Source organism: Aethalodelphis obliquidens, unplaced genomic scaffold, assembly GCF_003676395.1.
Source record: "Aethalodelphis obliquidens isolate GAN/ISIS:26980383/991018 unplaced genomic scaffold, ASM367639v1 scaffold83, whole genome shotgun sequence".
NCBI lineage: Eukaryota > Metazoa > Chordata > Mammalia > Artiodactyla > Delphinidae > Aethalodelphis > Aethalodelphis obliquidens.
In genome coordinates, this window is record NW_020838027.1 from 2,868,703 (window position 1) to 2,888,505 (window position 19,803).

General features: G+C 54.5%; 1 protein-coding gene across 13 annotated transcripts in view; it reads right to left on the reverse strand.

Moving 5' to 3' along the window:
- Positions 1–467: 467 nt before the first annotated feature.
- The window catches only part of DDX11 (DEAD/H-box helicase 11), a 31,748-nt gene continuing 12,412 nt past the window's right edge, over positions 468–19,803 (reverse strand). For 8 of the 13 annotated variants that reach the window (XM_027093303.1, XM_027093307.1, XM_027093305.1 and 5 more), the window contains 21 exons: positions 16,313–16,358; positions 15,458–15,565; positions 15,197–15,284; positions 14,621–14,832; positions 13,010–13,162; positions 12,193–12,239; positions 11,798–11,877; positions 10,941–10,985; positions 10,773–10,840; positions 7,746–8,067; positions 7,477–7,608; positions 6,878–6,990; positions 3,554–3,626; positions 3,130–3,233; positions 2,343–2,492; positions 2,020–2,088; positions 1,801–1,901; positions 1,369–1,453; positions 1,014–1,248; positions 683–837; positions 468–585 (listed from right to left, as the gene is read on the reverse strand). In XM_027093303.1, the coding sequence (XP_026949104.1) occupies positions 556–585; positions 683–837; positions 1,014–1,248; positions 1,369–1,453; positions 1,801–1,901; positions 2,020–2,088; positions 2,343–2,492; positions 3,130–3,233; positions 3,554–3,626; positions 6,878–6,990; positions 7,477–7,608; positions 7,746–8,067; positions 10,773–10,840; positions 10,941–10,985; positions 11,798–11,877; positions 12,193–12,239; positions 13,010–13,162; positions 14,621–14,832; positions 15,197–15,284; positions 15,458–15,565; positions 16,313–16,358 (2,416 nt within the window). In that variant the 3' untranslated portion in view covers positions 468–555. Of the gene's footprint in view, positions 586–682; positions 838–1,013; positions 1,249–1,368; positions 1,454–1,800; positions 1,902–2,019; positions 2,089–2,342; positions 2,493–3,129; positions 3,234–3,553; positions 3,627–6,877; positions 6,991–7,476; positions 7,609–7,745; positions 8,068–10,772; positions 10,841–10,940; positions 10,986–11,797; positions 11,878–12,192; positions 12,240–13,009; positions 13,163–14,620; positions 14,833–15,196; positions 15,285–15,457; positions 15,566–16,312; positions 16,359–19,803 lie in introns of those variants that run through there. The other 5 variants (XM_027093311.1, XM_027093309.1, XM_027093308.1 and 2 more) reach the window with 5 other exon arrangements.

Below are 19,803 nucleotides of genomic sequence, written 5' to 3' on the forward strand. Positions count from 1 at the left end.
GCCGGCAGGAAGACCAGCGGGCAGGAGTGAGGAGCAGTTCTTAGCAACTCAGAGCAAGAAGGTGGTTAGGGTGAACAGAAGCCCTGAGAGAGGGTGAAAGGCCTAGAACAGCTACTTTTAGTGAGAAAGGAGAGGGAGGGCGGGCCTGCCCCACCTCACCTCTAAGAATGTGGACGCTGAGAAGCAGGCAAGGGCGGAGGTGCTGTGGCCTCCACAGTCGCTCACAAAGGCTGGCCGGGAATCAGGTCAGGGAGCTGGACTCCGGGCCGTGCCGAGTGGAAGACAGGCTCAATTCCAGGGAGGGCACCTGCCCCGGGACGGGCCCAGGAATGGCGGGGCACTGTTCCTTCAGGGTCAGCCTCATTTTTTCCTGTTGGCTTCTCCACCTATTCCTAGGTCCTGGCAGCCCACTGATTCCAAAAGGGGGCTACCGCGCTCGCCACCTGGGCTTCACAACTTCTTAGGCAGGATCGCTGCAGACCAGGCCCAAGACAACATTTCTAGTGGGCGGGGTGAAAGGAGGGCCTGGTGACCAGGCAGTGGTGCAGCCATCTGTCAGGAAGACCCAGACTTCTCTCTATGAAACTGCGGAGAGAGGGAAAGACAGGGAGACACCGGCTAGGGGCGGGGTGGGGCTGGGGGGTGGGAGGTTCTGGGGACGAGAGAGAAAGGCAGGACTGACCTTCCGCAGAGCAGCAAAGGCAGGGCCAAAGGTGGCTTTGACCTGCACGCGATCCCGGATCCAGGACGGCAGCTTTGCCAGGATAGGAGGGCGGGCGTACCGCTGGTCCAGGAGCACGATGCTGGCAAAATCCTTCTGATGCCTGATGGCCCTGCCTGGATGGGGACAGAGGTTGGGGGTCTGAGTTAAACCTGCCTCCCCCCACAGTGCGTTTCTACTGTGTCCCCTTCCCCTTGCTCAGCGCTCGGGCTTCAGAGATGGCAGGTGAAATCCCTCCTTCCTGTCACCTCACTCTCCAGGCATCTTGCCAGCAGCGTCAGCCCAGGCTCACCTATGGATTGGTTGACGGCCTTCATACACAGGTTCTCCACCAACGCCTTCCCAGGGGGCACCTGGCCTGGGGCTCGGGGCTGGGAAGGGCAAAGGAGGTGACCCGTCAGAGCGGACTCTTGCCTCCTCCTAGTGTTCTCGGTGACAGTGACACAGCCGGGCTCTGGAGCGGGACCCGTGGGCCTCGTGGGCACAGCAGCCGGCATGATAGGTGATGGCATGGAGAAGCTCAGGGGCTGTGGAGGGGGCGTCCCATCGCTCTGGAGCAAACGGGACACACACGTCCCAGGGCAAGGGGGAGTCACAGCCGTGGGGTGCCCCCTCCCTTCGTCCTCCGAGGCACTGGCGGTACTCACGAGGGTCTGGTCCAGGTAAGCCATCTTCTCCTGCAGCTCTGCAGACCTGATGCTGGGGAAGGGCATGCCCACCATGACCACACACCTAGGGCGGAGGCACACGCGAGTCACGGCAGCTGGGCGGTGCCCAGGACAAAGGGCCCGTCCTCACCCACACCTCCACTCCACTTCCTTCCGCCTCTCCCTCGCCTTGTCCCTACCACCTGGAGAGGGTTTTCTCAGCGGAGATATCCGGTCTAGACCAAGGAACTGAGTCCTGATCAAGTTAGGGGCTGCCTGATTTTCCACCTGGCCCCAAAGGGCCAAGTCCAGAGTTGTTGCATCCGTGCACCTCGCGGGTGACGGGCCTGAGCGGTCAGCCCAAGTGGGGACTCCGAAGGTGCCAGATGGGTGGGTGTCAGAGCCGCGGGAGATGGGAAGCCCACCCCTTACCGGCCAAGGTTGTCAGAGAAGTTGATGCCTTCACTCATCTTCCCTCCGACCACGGAGAACATCAGGGCCCCTGTCACCATGCCCCCTGCCTGGCCACAGTGCTGCAGGAAACACCCAGCCCAGAGCTGCAGAGCCAGGGCGTGGATGCCAGCCACGGTACTTTCAGCTGCCAGCGCCACGTGCCCTTTGGACCCAAGGCCTCAGAACCACACCTCTTACCTGAATGCACCTGGAATACTCCAGCAGCACCTGCTCCACCTGGTTCACTCTCTGGGGCTCCTGAAATATCTGAAGGTAAACATATAATGTCTCCCAGAAAAGGGTTTCAGAATGCCTGGGTCTTGGGTGGCTCTTGGCCTTACGTTTTCCAGACTGGGGAAGCCCACAGGGCCAGGGCCCTTGGGGAGATCCCCTGGATGGTTATCAGGGATTGGAAGCGGGGGTAAGGAACTAGCTGAAGCCCCCGCACACAAGAAATCCAAGGAGGAGCTCTGGATGCCAGCGTCCTCTCGAGTGGGAAGTCCAGCAGAGCAGCCACTCACCTTCTTCCTGACAGCCAGGCGGGCCAGCAGGCCACTCTTGTCCCAGTGGGTGTGGACCTGGCGTTGGTACGCATAGGAGGGAAAGAAACAGACCACCCCTCCCGGCACCACGTTGCACAGGTTACAGAGGATGCGACCCGTCTCATCCATCTAGGGAGGGAAGACAAGGAACCTGCCACGGAGCCATTCCTGAAGCCCCCCAAAAAGGCTCAAAGCCAAGTACAGCGACCCACGGGTGACTGCGGGGGAGCACGGCCAGGTGGCTCCCCAGGGCGGAATGTGCCACCCTCCCTACCATACACCCAATGATGCTTCTGGCGCCTGGTAGCATCTGTGACACACCACGTGCTGGCACACCAGAGCCAAAACCCACTGTGGGATGCCGCTCAGTCCACTGTTCTCCAACTCCCAACATCCTGCTGGGGATTAAGCCCCGTCTGTGACAAATCAGGCACTGAAAACCCCAGGCATGCCACTAGAGGTGTGCCCCCAACACCCACATTCCTGCCCAGGCGGAGCCCACAAAGCCAGACGGCAAGAGAACCAAAGGCACTGAGCAGCCTGCTCGTGAGCTTCGTTTAAAGAAAACGTCCTCAGCAGCTGAAGGCATGAGGCTGGAGATGGCTCAGACCTTCCGTGGTAAACTTCTAGATCCTGCCCACCCTGTGCCTGCTGTGATGGGAGAGCCCAGCGCCTGAATGCTCGGCCCGGGGCAGGGTGCCCCCAGCCCGAAGTCTGCCTCCTGCCCCCGCAAAGGCCGTGGGAAGGCAGGCTGCCTGGTACGGACCATCTGAGGCAGCTCTCTCTTCTGGTACGTGAATTCCAGCTGCTGGTTGGAGGGCCCGCTGCAGATGACGAGGGGCAGGATGTTGTCTGCAGGGATCACGTGACCTGGCGAGACCCAGTGAGGCTGAACTGGAGTCGACTGTCCCGCAAGGCAGAGTCCAGGAAGAGCTTCCCCCGACCCTGTCTTCCAGACTAGGAAGAGCAGTTCACAGCCCCCGCCCCCCACCCCGTTTCCACACGGGACCGACTCGGCGATGCCCAGGCCTCTCCGTGCAGACACAGGGGACGCAGAGCAGGAGAGCCCGGAGATGGGGAGCTCGCGAAGAAGCTGCCCTCTTGTGGCCTCAGCCCCCGGGCCTGACAACAGCACACGGCTGAACAGTGACACGAGGCCCAGCCCCGAAAGCCTGGGCATGGGTCCTCACCACAGGAGAACTCCACCACGCGCTCAGCTTCCACCCCGGCACACGCCAGCAGCTGCTCCCGGAAGTCGGACACCTGCAGACCACAAAGCCAGCTCTGTCATCTCCCAGAGGCCTGGGCCAGGAGGCGACAAGTACGTAAGAACAGAAAAAAGAGGCAAAAGGAAAGGCTGGTAACAGATTCGTTAAAAGAAAAAAAATAAATAATGATACCCAGTGTTGGCAGCCTCATTTAAACCACTTGTGGGAACAGCAAGAGAAATTCAGCAATTTGAAACAGTGGTTCTAAACCCTGGCTATGCCACAAAATCACCACTCAGAATTTAAAACATATATATATGGTCAGGGCCCAGCCCAAACTACTGAATAAGAATCTCTAGTGGGAAGACATATGCATTTGTATTTTTAAAGAGCTCCGGGTTTTCACCTATCAAACTGGCAAAAATCCCAAAGTCTGACTGCTCTCTGGAGAACCAGGCATTCTTATATGTTGCCTGTGGGCCACAGGATAGCACGACTCCTGTGGAAGGGGAATTTGACACTATTTAACAAAGTAGACATATGTTTACTTTTAACCCACAATCCCCTATCTAAGCATCTCCCCTGAAGTACAGCTCCACAAACCAAACATATGCGCAAGGACAGTCCTTGTGAGGTTATCCGTAACATTCTGCATTTCAGGAGAGACTGGCCGAAGGAGCTACCCTATCTCCCCCAGCAGTCGACCATGCAGCTAACAGAAGGAACGCAGACCACCCTGTGCACTGCTAACGTGTGATCGCCAGAGCATGCTGGGAAGTTAAAGCTGACTGAGCTCCCCTTAATGTAAGAAAGGAAAGGGAGAGCTTCCCTGGTGGCGCAGTGGTTGGGAGTCCACCTGCCGATGCAGGGGACACGGGTTTGTGCCCTGGTCCGGGAAGATCCCACATGCCGTGGAGCGGCTGGGCTCGTGAGCCATGGCCTGTGAGCCTGCGCGTCAGGAGCCTGTGCTCCACAACGGGAGAGGCCACAACAGTGAGAGGCCCGTGTACCGCAAAAAAAAAAAAAAAATTAAAAAGGAAAAAAAATTTGCTCATCTTTGCAAAAAAAAAAATTAGAACGAAACACTGGAGGAATAGACTCAGTAGCTAATAAAAATGATTACCTTTGGGAATGGGGAACGGTTTGAAGAGGGACAGAGGTGAGACTCTCGGAATACGTCTTGCTATATAGTTTCGACTTTTGAACCATACAGATGTGGACATTTTTAAGAACATAAAGTAAAAAGGCAAACTAAAATTGAAAACAAAAACTGAAAGCCTACCTCCCTATCAAACTCAGAATATAGCCACACAGAGAAAAGCTTGACTTCAAGTGACTTTGTATCACTAATGACCACATATCCTTAGTGGGGTACTTTAAAGGCAAAAAATAAATGCATGTAAATGAATTCAATCAGTAGTTTCTTGTTAGAATACTGGTATAATTTTTTTTTGTGTGGGGGGGCACACTGTGCTGCATGTGGGATCCTAGCTCCCCGACCAGGGATCGAACCTGTTCCCCCTACACTGAGAGTGCAGAGTCTTAACCACTGGACCGCCAGGGAAGTCCCAGAATACTGGTATAATTTTGAAACTATTTTAAGTATATTCGAGATAGAGCAAATAAGTAATTATGTTAATGTGATAAGAAATCAAACTGCAGCGTAACAGATACTACGTAAAAGGTCAAGTAAAATGACTGATTTTGATACAGAAATGTCACTGTGGACTCATAATGTCTGAAAACTATTCCCGAGGTCTGTCCCCTGAAACGGCCTATAAACGGTGACGACCCAGGAGCACTATGAACGCCCTAGCTCCCAGATGTTGGTTTCTAAGTACCAATCCCCCTTTGAAGAAACCAGGGCACCCTGGACAAATGAATGGTTCCAGGTCTGGGGCAAGGAAAGTGTTAAGGTGAGCCTGGGACACTTTTTGTGCTGAAAGCAGGGAAGCATCCCAAGACTAGGGGCCACATGTCAAAGGGACCAGAGCAGCACGAGGGGTTCCCACAGGCCAAGTCTCAGAAAACCTGAGCGTCAAAAACAGCGACTGTGGGCTTCCCTGGTGGCGCAGTGGTTAAGAATCCACCTGCCAATGCAGGGGACATGGGTTCGAACCCTGGTCCGGGAAGATCCCACATGCCACGGAGCAACTAAGCCCGTGTGCCACAACTACAGAGCGTGAGCGCCACAACTACTGAGCCCGCACGCCACAACTTGAGCCCACGTGCCTAGAGCCCGTGCTCCGCAACAAGAGAAGCCACTGCAATGAGAAGCCTATGCACCACAACGAATAGTAGCCCCCTCTCGCAGCAACTAGAGAAAGCCTGTGCACAGCAACGAAGACCCAACGCAGCCAAAAATAATTAAAAAACAACAGCAACAAAAAACAGCAACTATCAATGATTCTAATACACCAGTGAATAAAAGTCTACTTCTATACACAAGAAAGAAAAATGGAAAAATAATACAGCTACAGGGGTGACTCTAACAGGAAGCTGAGGTTGGGAGCTGACGGCTTGAGGAGGTTGAAGAGCCTTTGCCTTTCAGCCAGTAAGTCTTGGTTCTAAGACACATCCTAAGGAAGTGACCGCTGTGCAGAGATGCAATTGTATCTCCCACTCTACCATTTAAAACAGAAGAACTGCAAATCGCCTAGATACCTGACAAAAGAAGGGTGGTCGTATGTAACATATTCACATACGGAATGAAGTGCGGCCAGAGTTGGGCAGGATAAATGCGTATTCGCTGACAAGGAAAAACGCTGAAGATGCTTTGCTGCTGAATGAGAAAAGCAAATTACAACAGCAGCATGTGGAGATACCGTTTTTGTTTTTGTTTTTTAAATATGTATGTGTATTTGTAAAAACTATGAGTACAAAGACTATTGTAACGATATACGCCAAAACGAATTTTTGCTGGTGGAATTATGATCTATTTCCTGTTTTTGCTTGTCTCTGCTCCCTACAATGAAAATATAACAGTTTCCTAAATATGTATACTAAAACTTAAATTTATCAAAGAAAGAGAAGGTTGTATCTATGGTGGGTACAGGAATGGAAAGGCACTCCATTCTGGGTCTGAAGCTCCAGAATGGCTTTCTCTGGAGACACCAGGGCAGGGCAGTGCCCACCCCACCCCAGACCCAGCCACGACACAGAACAGCAGCGCCACCTGGTGGACACTGCGTGGCTGGCTCAAGCTAACCCCCTTCTGGTTGGGGGACTCACAGGATGGGAAGAGGCCTGATGCTACATCCTCCCCATCCCAGCAGCTGGGCGCGAGAGGCTGGGCCGTGTCCTTACCGGTTGCATGGTGCCCCCTGCGAGGACCACCGCCCGGCATTCCTTTACCACCTGGGCAAAGTGCACGGCTGGATTCAGGAGCAGGAATTTGAGGCTGCTCTGACTGAGGCTGCCTAAAGAAAGAGAAAGACAGCTACATGGAGAAGGGCAGGTGCAGGCCCAACAGAGACCTCCATCTGCCTGAGACAAAGGGGATGTCCAGTCGGGTCCATGTAGAAGCCATAAGAGATACAACTTTCTCTTTAAATTAGACCCATCTCATCTCCAGGACAACCCTGAGGTAGATGGCAGGACTGTCTCCCTTTTCACATGAAGAACTGAGATTTAGGGAGAAACTGGTCCAAGTCATGCAGCTCATAGGTGATGGAGCCATGACTCCAACAAAGCCCACCTGACCTTCACACTGGGCTATGTGGAGTCTCTGGCAACCTCGCCCGAGACCAGCCAGCAGCCCAGCACCTCTTCATCCCTCCTCACCCCCTCGACTACTGGCGTGGGTCACAGGTGGCCAGTTTTCACCCATTTCTGCATCCCAAGCTGGTGGGGTACCAGATGGAAGTAAAGCAGCCTGGCTCCAGGCTGGCTCCTCCCGGGGTTACCTTGACGGCTCAGGATGACCCTGCCATCCTGGTTGGCAGTGGTGAGAGCTGCGAGGAAGCCTTCGATGTGCATCAGCGGGGAAGCGGGCCGCGGTGCCCTGTCCTCCCCCTCCTCTGCGGGGGCTGCAGGAGCTGCACAGAGCAGAGAAAGGAGAAGGGTCTGGGAGCCCGGACAGCAGGGGGCTCCCTGCACCTGGGCTAAAGCCATCCTCCGGGAAGACCATGCGTGAGGAAGGCCAACTCTTGCCCAGGCTCCCCCTCTGACTCACCCGCAGTCACCCCCGGCTGCAGGCTCTGCAGGAAGTGCTGGAACCCGGACAGTTTGGGCTGCTCCCTGGAGGGCGCTAGGACCGCCCCGTACCTCTCTGTGAAGCCGAAGAGCTGGGACAGGGATGAGAGCAGTGGTTGTGAGAGGGAGCCGGACGGGCCTCTCCCCGCCCCCGGTGAGCTGCCGCATGGTGAGCACGGAGACAGGGCGTTCGGAGGTTCGGCAGGCCAGGAGAAGAGACGCACGGAGGACAGCGACGGGGGCCCGCGCAAAGGGACACGTACCTTTCTGCTGACCATGCTCTTTTCACAGTAGCGCTTCACCTGCGAAAGCAAACCCAGCCAGAGGCGCCGGGAAAACAAATCCAGCTGGAGAAAGCCACCTTCCAAACGACAGGAGCAGGCCCATGCCACCCCCCAGGGGCCCAAAGCGCCTCTTGTGGTCGCATCACCCTCCTGCCTGAGGCCTCCCCTCTGCCACCGTCCCCCCCGCTGCGGGTGCATGCGCGCACACACGCATACACACACGCACACACACGCGCGCGCACATGGCGCCCTGCCACAGAAGGGACTCGGCAGCACAGCACAGCCTCTCCTCTCTGAAGGCGCTTGGTGATGGCCACGTCCCCTCTGCTCTCCTGCACCATGACAGCAAAGCTGGACCTTGAGGATTAAGAGGTAGTTTTTTAAAAATCCTATGAGCAAAAGCACGACACAAAAGGGAGAGCTGGGGCTTCCCTGCTGGCGCAGTGGTTGAGAGTCCGCCTGCCGATGCAGGGGGCGCGGGTTTGTGCCCGGGTCCGGGAGGATCCCACATGCCGCGGAGGGGCTGGGCCCGTGAGCCATGGCCGCTGAGCCTGCGCGTCCGGAGCCTGTGCTCCGCAAGGGGAGAGGCCACAGCAGTGGGAGGCCCGCGTACCGCAAAAAAAAAAAAAGGGAGAGCTGGGCTAGGTCAGGGGCACGTGGAGGAGCTTGGTTGTGAGCACAATGTGCACGATGAGGGGTGCGGAGCCCCTGAAGACCTCTGAAAAGGGGCCATCCGCCACTAAGATTCACTGGGATGAGGAGACCGTAATTCAGGAAGTCACGTGCCACAGTGCTCACTGCAGCTCTATCTGCTATAGCCAGGACACGGAAGCAACCTAAGCGTCCATCGACAGATGAATGGATGAAGAAGATGGGGCTCATATATACAGTGGAATATTACTCAGCCATAAAAAGAAACGAAATTATAATTATATGTGTAGTGAGGTGGATGGACGTAGAGTCTGTCATACAGAGTGAAGTCAGTCACAAAGAGAAAAACAATATCACATGCTAACACATATATATGGAATTTAAAAAAAATGGTACTGGGGCTTCCCTGGTGGCGCAGTGGTTAAGAATCCACCTGCCAATGCAGGGGACGTGGCTTCAAGCCCTGGTCCAGGAAGATCCCACATGCTGTGGAGCAACTAAGCCTGTGCGCCACAACTACTGAGCCTGAGCCCTAGAGCCCATGAGCCACAACTACCGAAGCCCGCGCGCCTAGAGCCCATGCTCTGCAAGAAGAGAAGCCACCGCAACAAGGAGCCTGTGCACCGGAACAAAGAGTAGCCCACGCTCGCTGCAACTAGAGAAAGCCTGTGTGCAGCCATGAAGACCCAACACAGCCAAAAAATAAGTAAATAAATAAATTTAAATAAATAAATAAATAACGGTACTGATGAACCTAGGGGGCAGGAATAAAGATGCACACAGACGTAGAGAACACACTTGAGGACACAGTGGGGAAGGGTAAGCTGGGATGAAGTGAGAGAGTGACATGGATTTATATATACTACCAAGTGTAAAACAGATAGCTAGCGGGAAGCAGCCGCATAGCACAGGGAGATCAGCTCGGTGCCCTGTGACCACCTAGAGGGGTGGGATACGGAGGGGATATGGAGATATGTGTTACGTATAGCAGAAACGAACACACCATTGTAAAATAATTATACTCCAATGAAGATGTTAAAAAAAGAAGATTCACTGAGGAACTCCCTGGTGGTCCAGTGGTTAGGACCCTGCGCTTTCACTGTCAAGGGTGCAGGTTTGATTCCTGGTCAGGGAACTAAAGAGCCTGCAAGTTGCGTGGTGTGGCCAAAGAGAAAAAAGAAAAAACGTCACCGGACTGTAGTCTGTAAAAGAGACACGAGGCAGAGAACAGGACCAGAGACCAGAGAGGAGCGAGGAGGGCAACCGCCTGCTCTGGGGCAGCAGCTGTGGGATGAGAGCACGGGGTCAGGGCCTGGCAGCATGTGGATGCGAGGCGAGGGGGAAAGGAGTCCAAGGCCATTCGGCCTGCCGCCCGCCTGGCGGGGGATGGCAGCGACCAGGCCAGGGGGCAGCTGGTGTGAAGGGGAAGGGGGAGCGGGGCCTTGAGCCCACACAGCCGGGTCACCCTGGGCTCCACCGAGCACCACCAGCACCCTCGCGTGTGCGGCGTGCCGTCCTCCTGAGCTGGGGAGCCTGAATGACGGGGCGCCCCTCCCTTGGAGTCACGGGACCCACGCACTGCCTTGGACACGGTGCCGTGTCGTCAGCAGACCAGACTCACTAAGGTCGTCCGTCAAGCGACAGAGCCTGAGCCCCATCTGGAGGGAGCAAAGGTTGAGGCTGGGCCCAACCCAGGCCAAGCACCCTAGCCGCGCTCTCAGGCACCTCAGCCCGACAGCTGATCGCAAAGTCATTCGTGCTCTGCCCAGCGCCCGGGAAGACTGTGCCCGAAGACAGGTGGAGGGGAGGCACCTGCGAGCGTCCGCTTATTACACAGAGAGGAAGGCACGGCTCCCCGTGACCCTCCGCCCCAGGCTGAAGACTCTGCCCTCCTGCGACACGAGCTGTGTGTGAGGGTCAGGTACAGTGACTCTACAGACCCTCGGACCTCGAGGCTGCTCAAGGACAGAAGGAATTTACTTTCTATTCCTTCCACCGTCTTAACGCTGTTCCGCCCACGGGGGGTGGGCAGAAAAGGAACCTGGATGTGCCACACAAAGGTGAAAACCTACCTTGAACAGGTTGATGTTGTCGATCTGGCTCTGAAAGAGGAAGTCGCTGACAGTCTTCAGCTCCGTCCCTAAGGGCAAACAAGCGAAGGGCCCTGAAGCCCTCGCTCTGAGGACCGTGGCCTCCGCGCCCCAGAGGGCAGCTCAGAAACGGCTCCCACCTGCTCTTACCTGCCTGAGACAGGCTCTGGGTATTCGGGCTTTGCTTAACGTTCCCTACAAAAGAGAATCAAACAGGTCAGGACGGTGGGCCTCTGGCCCCCATCTTCCCCCTCTGCTCCTATCTGAAGGGGTCTTCTGCCATTTACAGCACCCAAAGGCCCCACGAAGGGGGCAGGGGGGCCTCAAGGTCTGACCCACGTGCACACGCAGCCCGAGCCTGGCGATGTCATCCTTTCCCACATCCTCCGAGGAGGCGGGGATAGGGACGCCCCACTCCACACGGGCGCCAGCAGGAGACGCCCAGGCTGCACGGCAGAGACCCAGTGAAGAGCATCAACGTGAGACAGATCCCCCCGAAAAGCCCTGCTGCCTTTCTGCCCTTCAGCTTCTATAAAAGCTTGCACAGGAACTGCCAGAGGGAAGTCGTGTGGCTCCGAATGATGCCAAGAAGTGTGGGCCCCGGAGCCGGAAGACTCCAGTCCCTCTCACCGGGCTCACGAACCACAGGCCGGTCACCTCGGCTCCGGGCTTCAGTTTACTGGCCTGAGGGTTACCGTGCCTGCGCCGCCTTCCTCACAGGAGCACCCGAGTCCTGAGTCCCATCACTGTGACGTAAAGTGTCATACACACATTTATATCACAATATATTATTATTACTGCCACCTGTGGGGTCGGGCCTGGACTCAGAACAGGGGCAAATCAACCAGGGCTCTAAACAAAGGTCTAAGGCCGGACAAATAAGAATTCTCTAAGTCAATGGCCAAGGCGATTCCTGAGAGACAGAAACCCCAGGGGTCCTGACTGGCGTCCGGGGAACGGAGCCCAGCGGGCTCAGCAGCTGGCCGCGGGGCGGGGATGCTCCTTACCGCCCAGCACCGTCACGAACTTCTCCAGCACGTACAGGATCTGCTTGATGTACATCAGGTTCTTGGCCTTCAAGCGCTTCCTGGGGAGAAGCCAGTGGACATCGGCGGGAGGACCCCGGCTTCCCCTCCCGGTGCCTGAGCTGAGGCCCTCCTGTCTGCTGTCTTCCCAACTGGGTCACGAGCTACACACACTCTCCCAGAAGGGCGGCTCACTGTGGCCCAGGGCCTGCACGGCCTCCTGGGGTGCACGCCTAACGAACAGGAGGCGAAAGCACGCTGGCCCCCATCATGCTGGGCCCGGCCAGATGCTACCCCGGTGCCTCCTCTCGCAGGCTGGCTTTGGGGTGCCGAGGCTGAGCGGGGCCTTCCCAACCCCTCGGGGGGCAACGTCTCACCCATATCGTTCCATGTACTGGAGCAGCTGGGAGTGGGCCTGGCAGAGCTGGGGGGAGAACAGAGAGCGATGTGATGGCAGAGCAGGCCCTAGACCAGCAGCCTGGGGCCGTGCCAGAGATGCCCTCGACGATGCCTGGACAACGCCAGCCCAGGACACTTGGGGGACAGTCGAGGTGAAGGGGCGCCGGTGCAGCGGCATCCGCTGAGGGTCAGGGAAAGGGGAAGACGATGACTCGCAGATAACGAACGTCCCTGCTAGTGCTTCCTGGGGTGGGAAAGACATGCTGTCTGCTGGGAGAGCCGGTTCCAGGCAACCATCACGGCTCAGTCCAGGCCAGCCGGCACTGGGCAGTCCAGGGGGTGGGTGTCACATGGGCTTGAGGGTCAGAAACCGCTGGTCAAATCCCAGGCTGACCTCAGGGGCAGTGCTTAACCCTCTCTCAGCCTCCGAGTCTCTACATAAAACAGCCACCAGCCCGACGCAGAGTCAGCGTGAGGATGTGGTGCAGGGCACATGATGGGCAATGAACAGCGGCTTTCAGAAACCTCGAGCATCCCTCAAAGCAGTATCAACAGTAACAACCAGCTGCACAAGGACCCCTGCTTCTCATCCCACCATCCGGGTCACGGAGACCTAGTTAGCAGCACCCTGGCCCGGAGGACTCTGGGCGACACAGGCTGGGGAGAAGCAAGCGAAGCGCCCGCTGCCTGGGCTGGGTCCCGTCCTCAGTCACGCTGGGGGGCCCCGGCCTCGGCTCAGCGCGCCCGCTGCCCCCCGCGGCAGGCCCTGGCCTGGGAAGGCAGAGGCCGACCCACCTGGGAACCGCTGACCTCCACGCTGTGGATGCCGGTGATGGTGTCGATCAGGTTGTGGGCCTCGTCGATGACCACGACCTGGCCCTGCAGCCGGATCCCCGCCGCCTGCCGGGCGGCCGCGTGCAGCAGTATCTGGTAGGGCAGCACCACCAGCTGGAGGGGGAGAGGCGGCCTGAGGCGGGAGCAGGACCCCTCCCACAGTGGGCGGGCCCAGCCCCCGGAACACGCGTAGGCGGGCACTCCGGAGAGAAAGCTAGAGCAGCGCACTGTGCTTTGAGCTGGAGAACCTTCCCCGGAAAGTCTTATGTGGAACGTCAGCTACAGAAGAGATAAAACTGGAGCCGACTGCACTTCCGAGTGGACCAAGGGCGGAGGGGCGGAGGAGCCTGGAGCCCCTGCTGCAGAGCCCCTTCTGCGCCCCCAACGCACCAAGGTCCCTCAACACGCTGTGACAGCACTGGGCCCAGAAAGCAGCCCCGGGTTCTGGCCCTGGGGCCGCCACTTCCCAGCTGTCTGACTCTGGGACAGTCAACCTTTCTGAGCCTCGGTTTCCTCGTCTGCAAAACGGGCTTGAGGAAGTCTATCTCAAATGAGGGTTAAGGGGTGGGGAGGCGGGGTAACAAAAATGAAAGCACTCTGTCAATCTCTTAGGTGCCGTGTTGTTATGACGATTTTCCAGTTAAAAGGATACCGATAAAGTGAAAATCCAAAAAACTGGAAACTTAAGGCCCAGGTTTTAACACCGACTCTGCTACTCATTTGCTGTGAGAAAACACATCAATCACTTAACCCTTCTGGGCCCCGGGGGTCCTCACGTGTAGAATACGAATAATACCTGCCTTAGCTATTTCAGTGGGCTACTATAAACAAAAACGACGTGCAAAGTGCCTTAAAAAGTCGAGATCATAAGAGTTTCAGGATATCTCACTATATTGGCACCCAAGTGTGTCCAGACCCCAGGAGGGCTGAGACCACCGTGAGGCTGGGTGGGCTCCCCAGTTTCTCGGTGACCCTCACACTCAGTTCCGGGCAGCACACTGACAAGCGTCTAACTGCCAGGTGATGTTATTACTAACACAGTTCCCTGCATCTTTAAAAATCTATGGAAGTCTTCTCTTGATTATATGAAATTCTCCATAAACGATACGTTATTTCCAAAAGTCATTCAAATTAAGGGAGTAGAAAGAAAACAGTTAAATCATACCACCAAATAACAATGATATCATTTTTGACTCCATACAGCAAGTCTAGGGAAGGGTCTCCACCTGTGCTGCAGGCAGGTACGCGAGGTGGGACGACCACGCACCCAAAGGGCACCTGGAAAGACCTTTGCGTCCCGTAGCTCCCCACGGCGCTCTAGTTTCTGCCCTGGCGCTAATGCGCCATCCCCCAGGACGCCAAACGTCCCTGCAGCCCAGAGCCACCTAGGCACCTGGGGCCTCCTCCAAGCCCATGTACCAGGAGAGAGTGGGTGACGTGTCCTCAGTGGGCGGTGTGTCGGGCAGACAACCACGGCCAGTGACACCCTCCCGAACCAAAAGAGGAGTGAGAACTCCCTCCTGGGCCCCCGCTCAGAGCCGAGAGCCACCGCCCAGCCTCCAGGGTCTTCACCTGGGCTGCTGGAATGGCGAACCGGCTCCCGTAGTAGGGACAGGCCCGAGCCTCCTTCCCCAGGGCCACCAGCTGCTCGATGTCCTTCACCTCCAACAGCACCTCGTCCCGGAGGAGCTGCAGCTGCTTATGGTTGTAGAAGGGGCAGGTGGCCCGCGGCTCCAGCCTCCTCCTCCTCCCGGGCTTCTCCTCCTCGATGACGCTCTTCTCCTCTGAGGGGCGCAGGCACAGGGGCAAAGGCAGAAAGAACCTCAGCTGAGGTTCTGACCGCGGGGCCAGAAGGGGTCTGTACCACGGGGCGGGGCCGCTAAACCCTTCCGGAACTGCTGCTTACAGACTCTTCGAAACATCCTGGCATTTTACCTCGTCTTCTCTAGAAGAGGCCTATGATATCGCCTCCTGGCCAGGGTACTGGACTAGATCCAGACTAAAAAGCAAAAAGACCTTTTTCCCCACGTGAGGCTCTTTAGGAAGGAAGCCCGGTCTGCTCTGCCCTCGTTCCCGCCGTTTCCCCCGTCCCAGGGCTGCACACGGTCCCAGAGGCCCTCCCTACAGCCTCGGGGCGCTGGAGGCTACCGTGTTTGCTTCTCTGCAGCTCCACACAGCGGTCGTTGATGAGCTGCACAGAACCTAGCTTTCTCACATCTTCATTGACACAAAGATTCTACAAGACAGAGGAGAGGGTAAAGGACACGGGGCTGGCTAAGCGACACAGAGCAAGCCACCGGGCCTGCCCGCCTTCCAGGAGCAGGTCCTTCCTTCCAAGGAGCAGCAAGGCACAGGGGCCGGTCCCGCCCGCCCCGCTCGCCCGCCTGGCCCCGCCCCGCCTGCGCTCACCTGCCGAGAGCCCAGGGAGACGAGCCGAGTGTCCTTGCCAAAGGGGCTCTTCTGCACCTCGTGCACGAACTGGGCCAGCTGCGAGTGCGTTCGACTGCAGTAGTAAATCTGCTCGGGGTAGCGGGGTTCGGGGTTCAGGGAAGACTGTCAGCCCCAAACGTTCTCGGCACAGCAAGGAGGGCTGGGGCCTGAGAGGCCGAGGGAATGGACAGGGCACCCGGGACAAAGACCTAAGGAAGGCGACCGCCCCCGGGCAGACCTCTGCGAGCCCTCAGGCCAGGGTCATGCTGGGCCCCTGCTCCTGCCCCTCTGGGAGGCTCGGTCATCTCAGGAAAGGGAGTTTCCCCTCAGTGGTGGCTCCTGACACAGGGAGGACTCCAAGAGTCCGGGGAGTAGGGGGAAGCGGGGCAGGCGGGTCCCCATGCACCTCCCAGGGCTTGGGGGGCGAAGCAGGAGGAGGCTGAGCTCACCTCTCTGTGCGCCCCTCCAAGATTTAGGAGAGCCGAGGAGGAAGAGAGGAAAAGGGGGGTGGGGGGGTTTCTAATGTCAACAGAGAAAACCCGAAGTCCCACACACACGAAGCCTGAGCAGCGTCAGAACCACACACAGCTCCCAGCACCCCAGGCAAATGCAAATTCAGACCAGAGGACAGGGGACGAGCCACTGAGAGCCAGGGGCAGAGCACCCGTCCCCCACCTCCTGCCACCCCCAGTGGAAAGGCTGCCCCTCGAGGCCCTGGGGCGCAGGCGTCTCCCGGGGACCCAGCCCCCCTGCCAAGCACCTGGAGACTCGGGGGCTCCCACCTCCTCCCTGGACCCAGGTCAGTCACAGAAGACCCAGGACCTGGTGTCTCACCTTAGTTACATGTTCTTCCTCCAGGTCATCCTCATCCGCGTCTACTCTGAGAGAGGAAAAAACACACAGCACGGAAAAAGTCTTCTCGGACTTTTGTGTTTTGTTTTTATTCACCTGGAAATTCAATTTTTAAAGGCAGAAATGTGCACTGTCTAGGGCTCTCAGAGAGGAGTTATCAACAGGGTCGGCCTCCTGGTCAACAGAGGATTGTTCAGGCAGCTCTGTGTGAAAGGCCGGGATTTAAATCACATGCCACGTGGGGACAAAGTCGGCAGGACCCCATGAGGGGCTGCGTGTAGGAGGGAGTGAAGAACATCTTGTGTTCAGAACCAGGTGGGTGTGTCCTCAGAGGCTGCTGTCCCCCGAACCCAGGGCGTCGGAAGCCAAGCTGCAGGACTGGCGGCCCTGGCCTGGACCCTAGCGAGTACTTTTTCCTTGAATATTCGCAAACTCCACTAAAGTTTTTTACCTCGTCCCCTGGGGAGGAACAGAAGAGCAGGAAAGGCCACAGGGCACTGGCTGCTCCTGTCCCCCGCCAGAGAGAGATGGGGGACGCGTAGAGCAGTTAGCATCTCAGCCCTGGGCAGGATCACAAGTGTTAGTTCTAATTCAGGCCCTGGAACCGGTGCCTCAGGGCAGGACTCTGAGCACCAACATGGAAAAGCCCAGGACCAAATGGTTTCACCGGTGAATTCTACCAAATAATTAAAGAAGGGCTTCCCTGGTGGCGCAGTGGTTGGGAGTCTGCCTGCCGATGCAGGGGACGTGGGTTCGTGACCAGGTCCGGGAAGATCCTACGTGCCGCGGAGCGGCTGGGCCCGTGGGCCATGGCCGCTGAGCCTGCGCGTCCGGAGCCTGTGCTCTGCAACGGGAGAGGCTACGGCAGTGAGAGGCCCACGTAACGCAAAAAAAAAAAAAAAAATTAAGAAATAATGCCAATCTTTCTCAAATGCTTCCAGAAAACCGAAGAGCAGGGAATATTCCCAAACTCATTTCATGAGGCCAGCGTTACTCTGATACCAAAGTCGATAAGGGTACCAGAAGAAAAGAAAACTACAGGACAGTATCCCTGCTGAATACAGATGCAAAAATTCTCAACCAAAGCACATCAAATTCAACAGCACGTTAAAAAGATCATATTTCACGATCAAGGAGGATCTACCCCTGGGACGCAAGGATGCTTCAACATAAGCAAATCAATAAATGTGCTACATCACATGAACGAAATGGAAGACAGAAGATCATATGATCATCTCAACAGATGCAGAAAAAGCATCTGACAAAATTCAACATCCTCTCATGATAAATATTCTCAACAAATTGAAGAGAAGGAACATACGTTAACACAATGAGGCCATATGTGACAAGCCTGCAGCTAACATCACGCTCAGTGGTAAAAGGCTGAATGCTTTTCATCTAAGATCAGGGACAAGGGTGCCCATTCTTATCACTCATCCTCTACATAGTACTAAAGTCCTAGCCGGAGCAATCAGGCAAGAAAAAGAAATAAAATGCATCCAATTTGGAAAGGAAGAAGTAAAATTGTCTGTTTGAAGATAACATGATTTTATACGTAGAAAACCCTAAAGATTTGACCAAAAAACTGTTAGAACTAATAAACAAATTCAGTAAAGTTGCAGGATTCAAAAATCAACATACAAAAGTCAGTTGCATTTCTATAGACTAACAACAAACTATCTGAAAAAGAAATAAAGAAAACAATCTCATTTACAATGGCATTAAAAAAATAAAATACTTAAGAATAACTTCATCCAAGGAGCTGAAAAATCTGTATGCTGAAAACTACAAGATTTTGATAAAAGAAATTGATGAAGACACAAACAAATGGAAAGATAGCCCGTTTATGAATCAGAAGAATTAATGCTACTAAAATGCCCATACTACCCAAGCCATCTATAGATTCAACTCAACCGCCACCAAGATTCCAATGGCATTTTTTACAGAAATAGAGAAAACAACCCTAAAAAACATACAGAACCAGGAAAGATAGCCAAAGCAATCTTGAGAAAGAAGATCAAAGCTGGAGGTATCAACACCTCCTGATATCAAACTATATTACAAAACTATAGTAATCAAAACAGTACAGTACTGGCATAAAAGCAGACACATAGACCAACAGAACAGAATTGAGGGCCCAGAAATAAACCCCTGTGTATACAGTCAACTAATTTGAAAAGGGGGCCAAGAATACCCAATTGAGAAAAGACAGTCTCTTCAACAAATGGTGCTGGGAAAACTGGATATTCATGTGAAAAAGAATGAAACTAGACACCTATCTTACACCACTCACAAATTAACTCAAAATTGATTAAAGACTTAAATGTAAGAAACCTGAAACCATAAAACTCCTAGAAGAAAACATAGGGAAAAAGCTCCTTGACATTGGTGTTGGCAATGATTTTTTGGGTACAACACCAAAAGTACAAGCAACAAAGCAAAAATAAATAAGTGGGACTACTTCAAACTAAAAAGTTTCTGAACAAAAGAAACCATTAACAAAATGAAAAGGCAACCTATGGAATGGGAGAAAATATTTGAAAACCATATAGCTGATAAGGGGTTAATATCCAAAATATGTAAGGAACTCGTACAACTCAATAGCAAAAAAAACACAAAAAACAAAAAAAACACCAAAAGCCACACATAATCCAATTTAAAAATGGGCAGGGGAACTGAATAGGCATTTTTCCAAAGAAACATACAAATAGCAAACAGGTATAGGCACATGAAAAGGTGCTCAACATCACTAATCATCAGGGAAATGCAAATCAAAACCACAGTGAGATACTACCTCACACTTGTTAGAATGGCTATGATCAGAAAGACGAGATAAATGCTAGTGAGGAGGTAGAGAAAAAGGGAAACCTTAGTGCACTGTTGGTGGGAATGTAAATCGGTATAGTCACTATGGAAAACAGTAAGGAGGCTCCTCAAAACATAAAAGTACCGTCTGATCCAGCAATCCCACTTCTGGGTGTTTATACAATGGAAATGAAGTCACCATCTCAGAGATACCTGAATCCTCACGTTCACTGCAATGTTATTTACAAAACCAAGACATGGAAGCAACCTAAGTGTCCCTTGACAGATGAATGGGTAAAGAAAATACGGTGTGTTTTACATACACACACACACACACACACACAAAACGGAATATTATTCAGCCACTAAAAAAAGAAGGAAATCCTGCCACTTGCAATAATATGTATGAACCTTGAGGGCATGCTAAGTGAACTGTGTCAGAGAAAGACAAATTCTGTACGATCTCATGTACGGAATCTAAAAACACCAAATTCATAGAAACAAAGTAGACTGGTGATTTGCTAGGGACTCGGAGGGGGAGGGTGGAGAAATGGGTGAAGGTGGTCAAAGGGTACAAACTTCATTATAAGATGTACAAATCCTGGGCATGTAATGCATGGTGACTATGGTTAATAACACTGTATTGTAAACCTGAAAGCTGCTAAGAG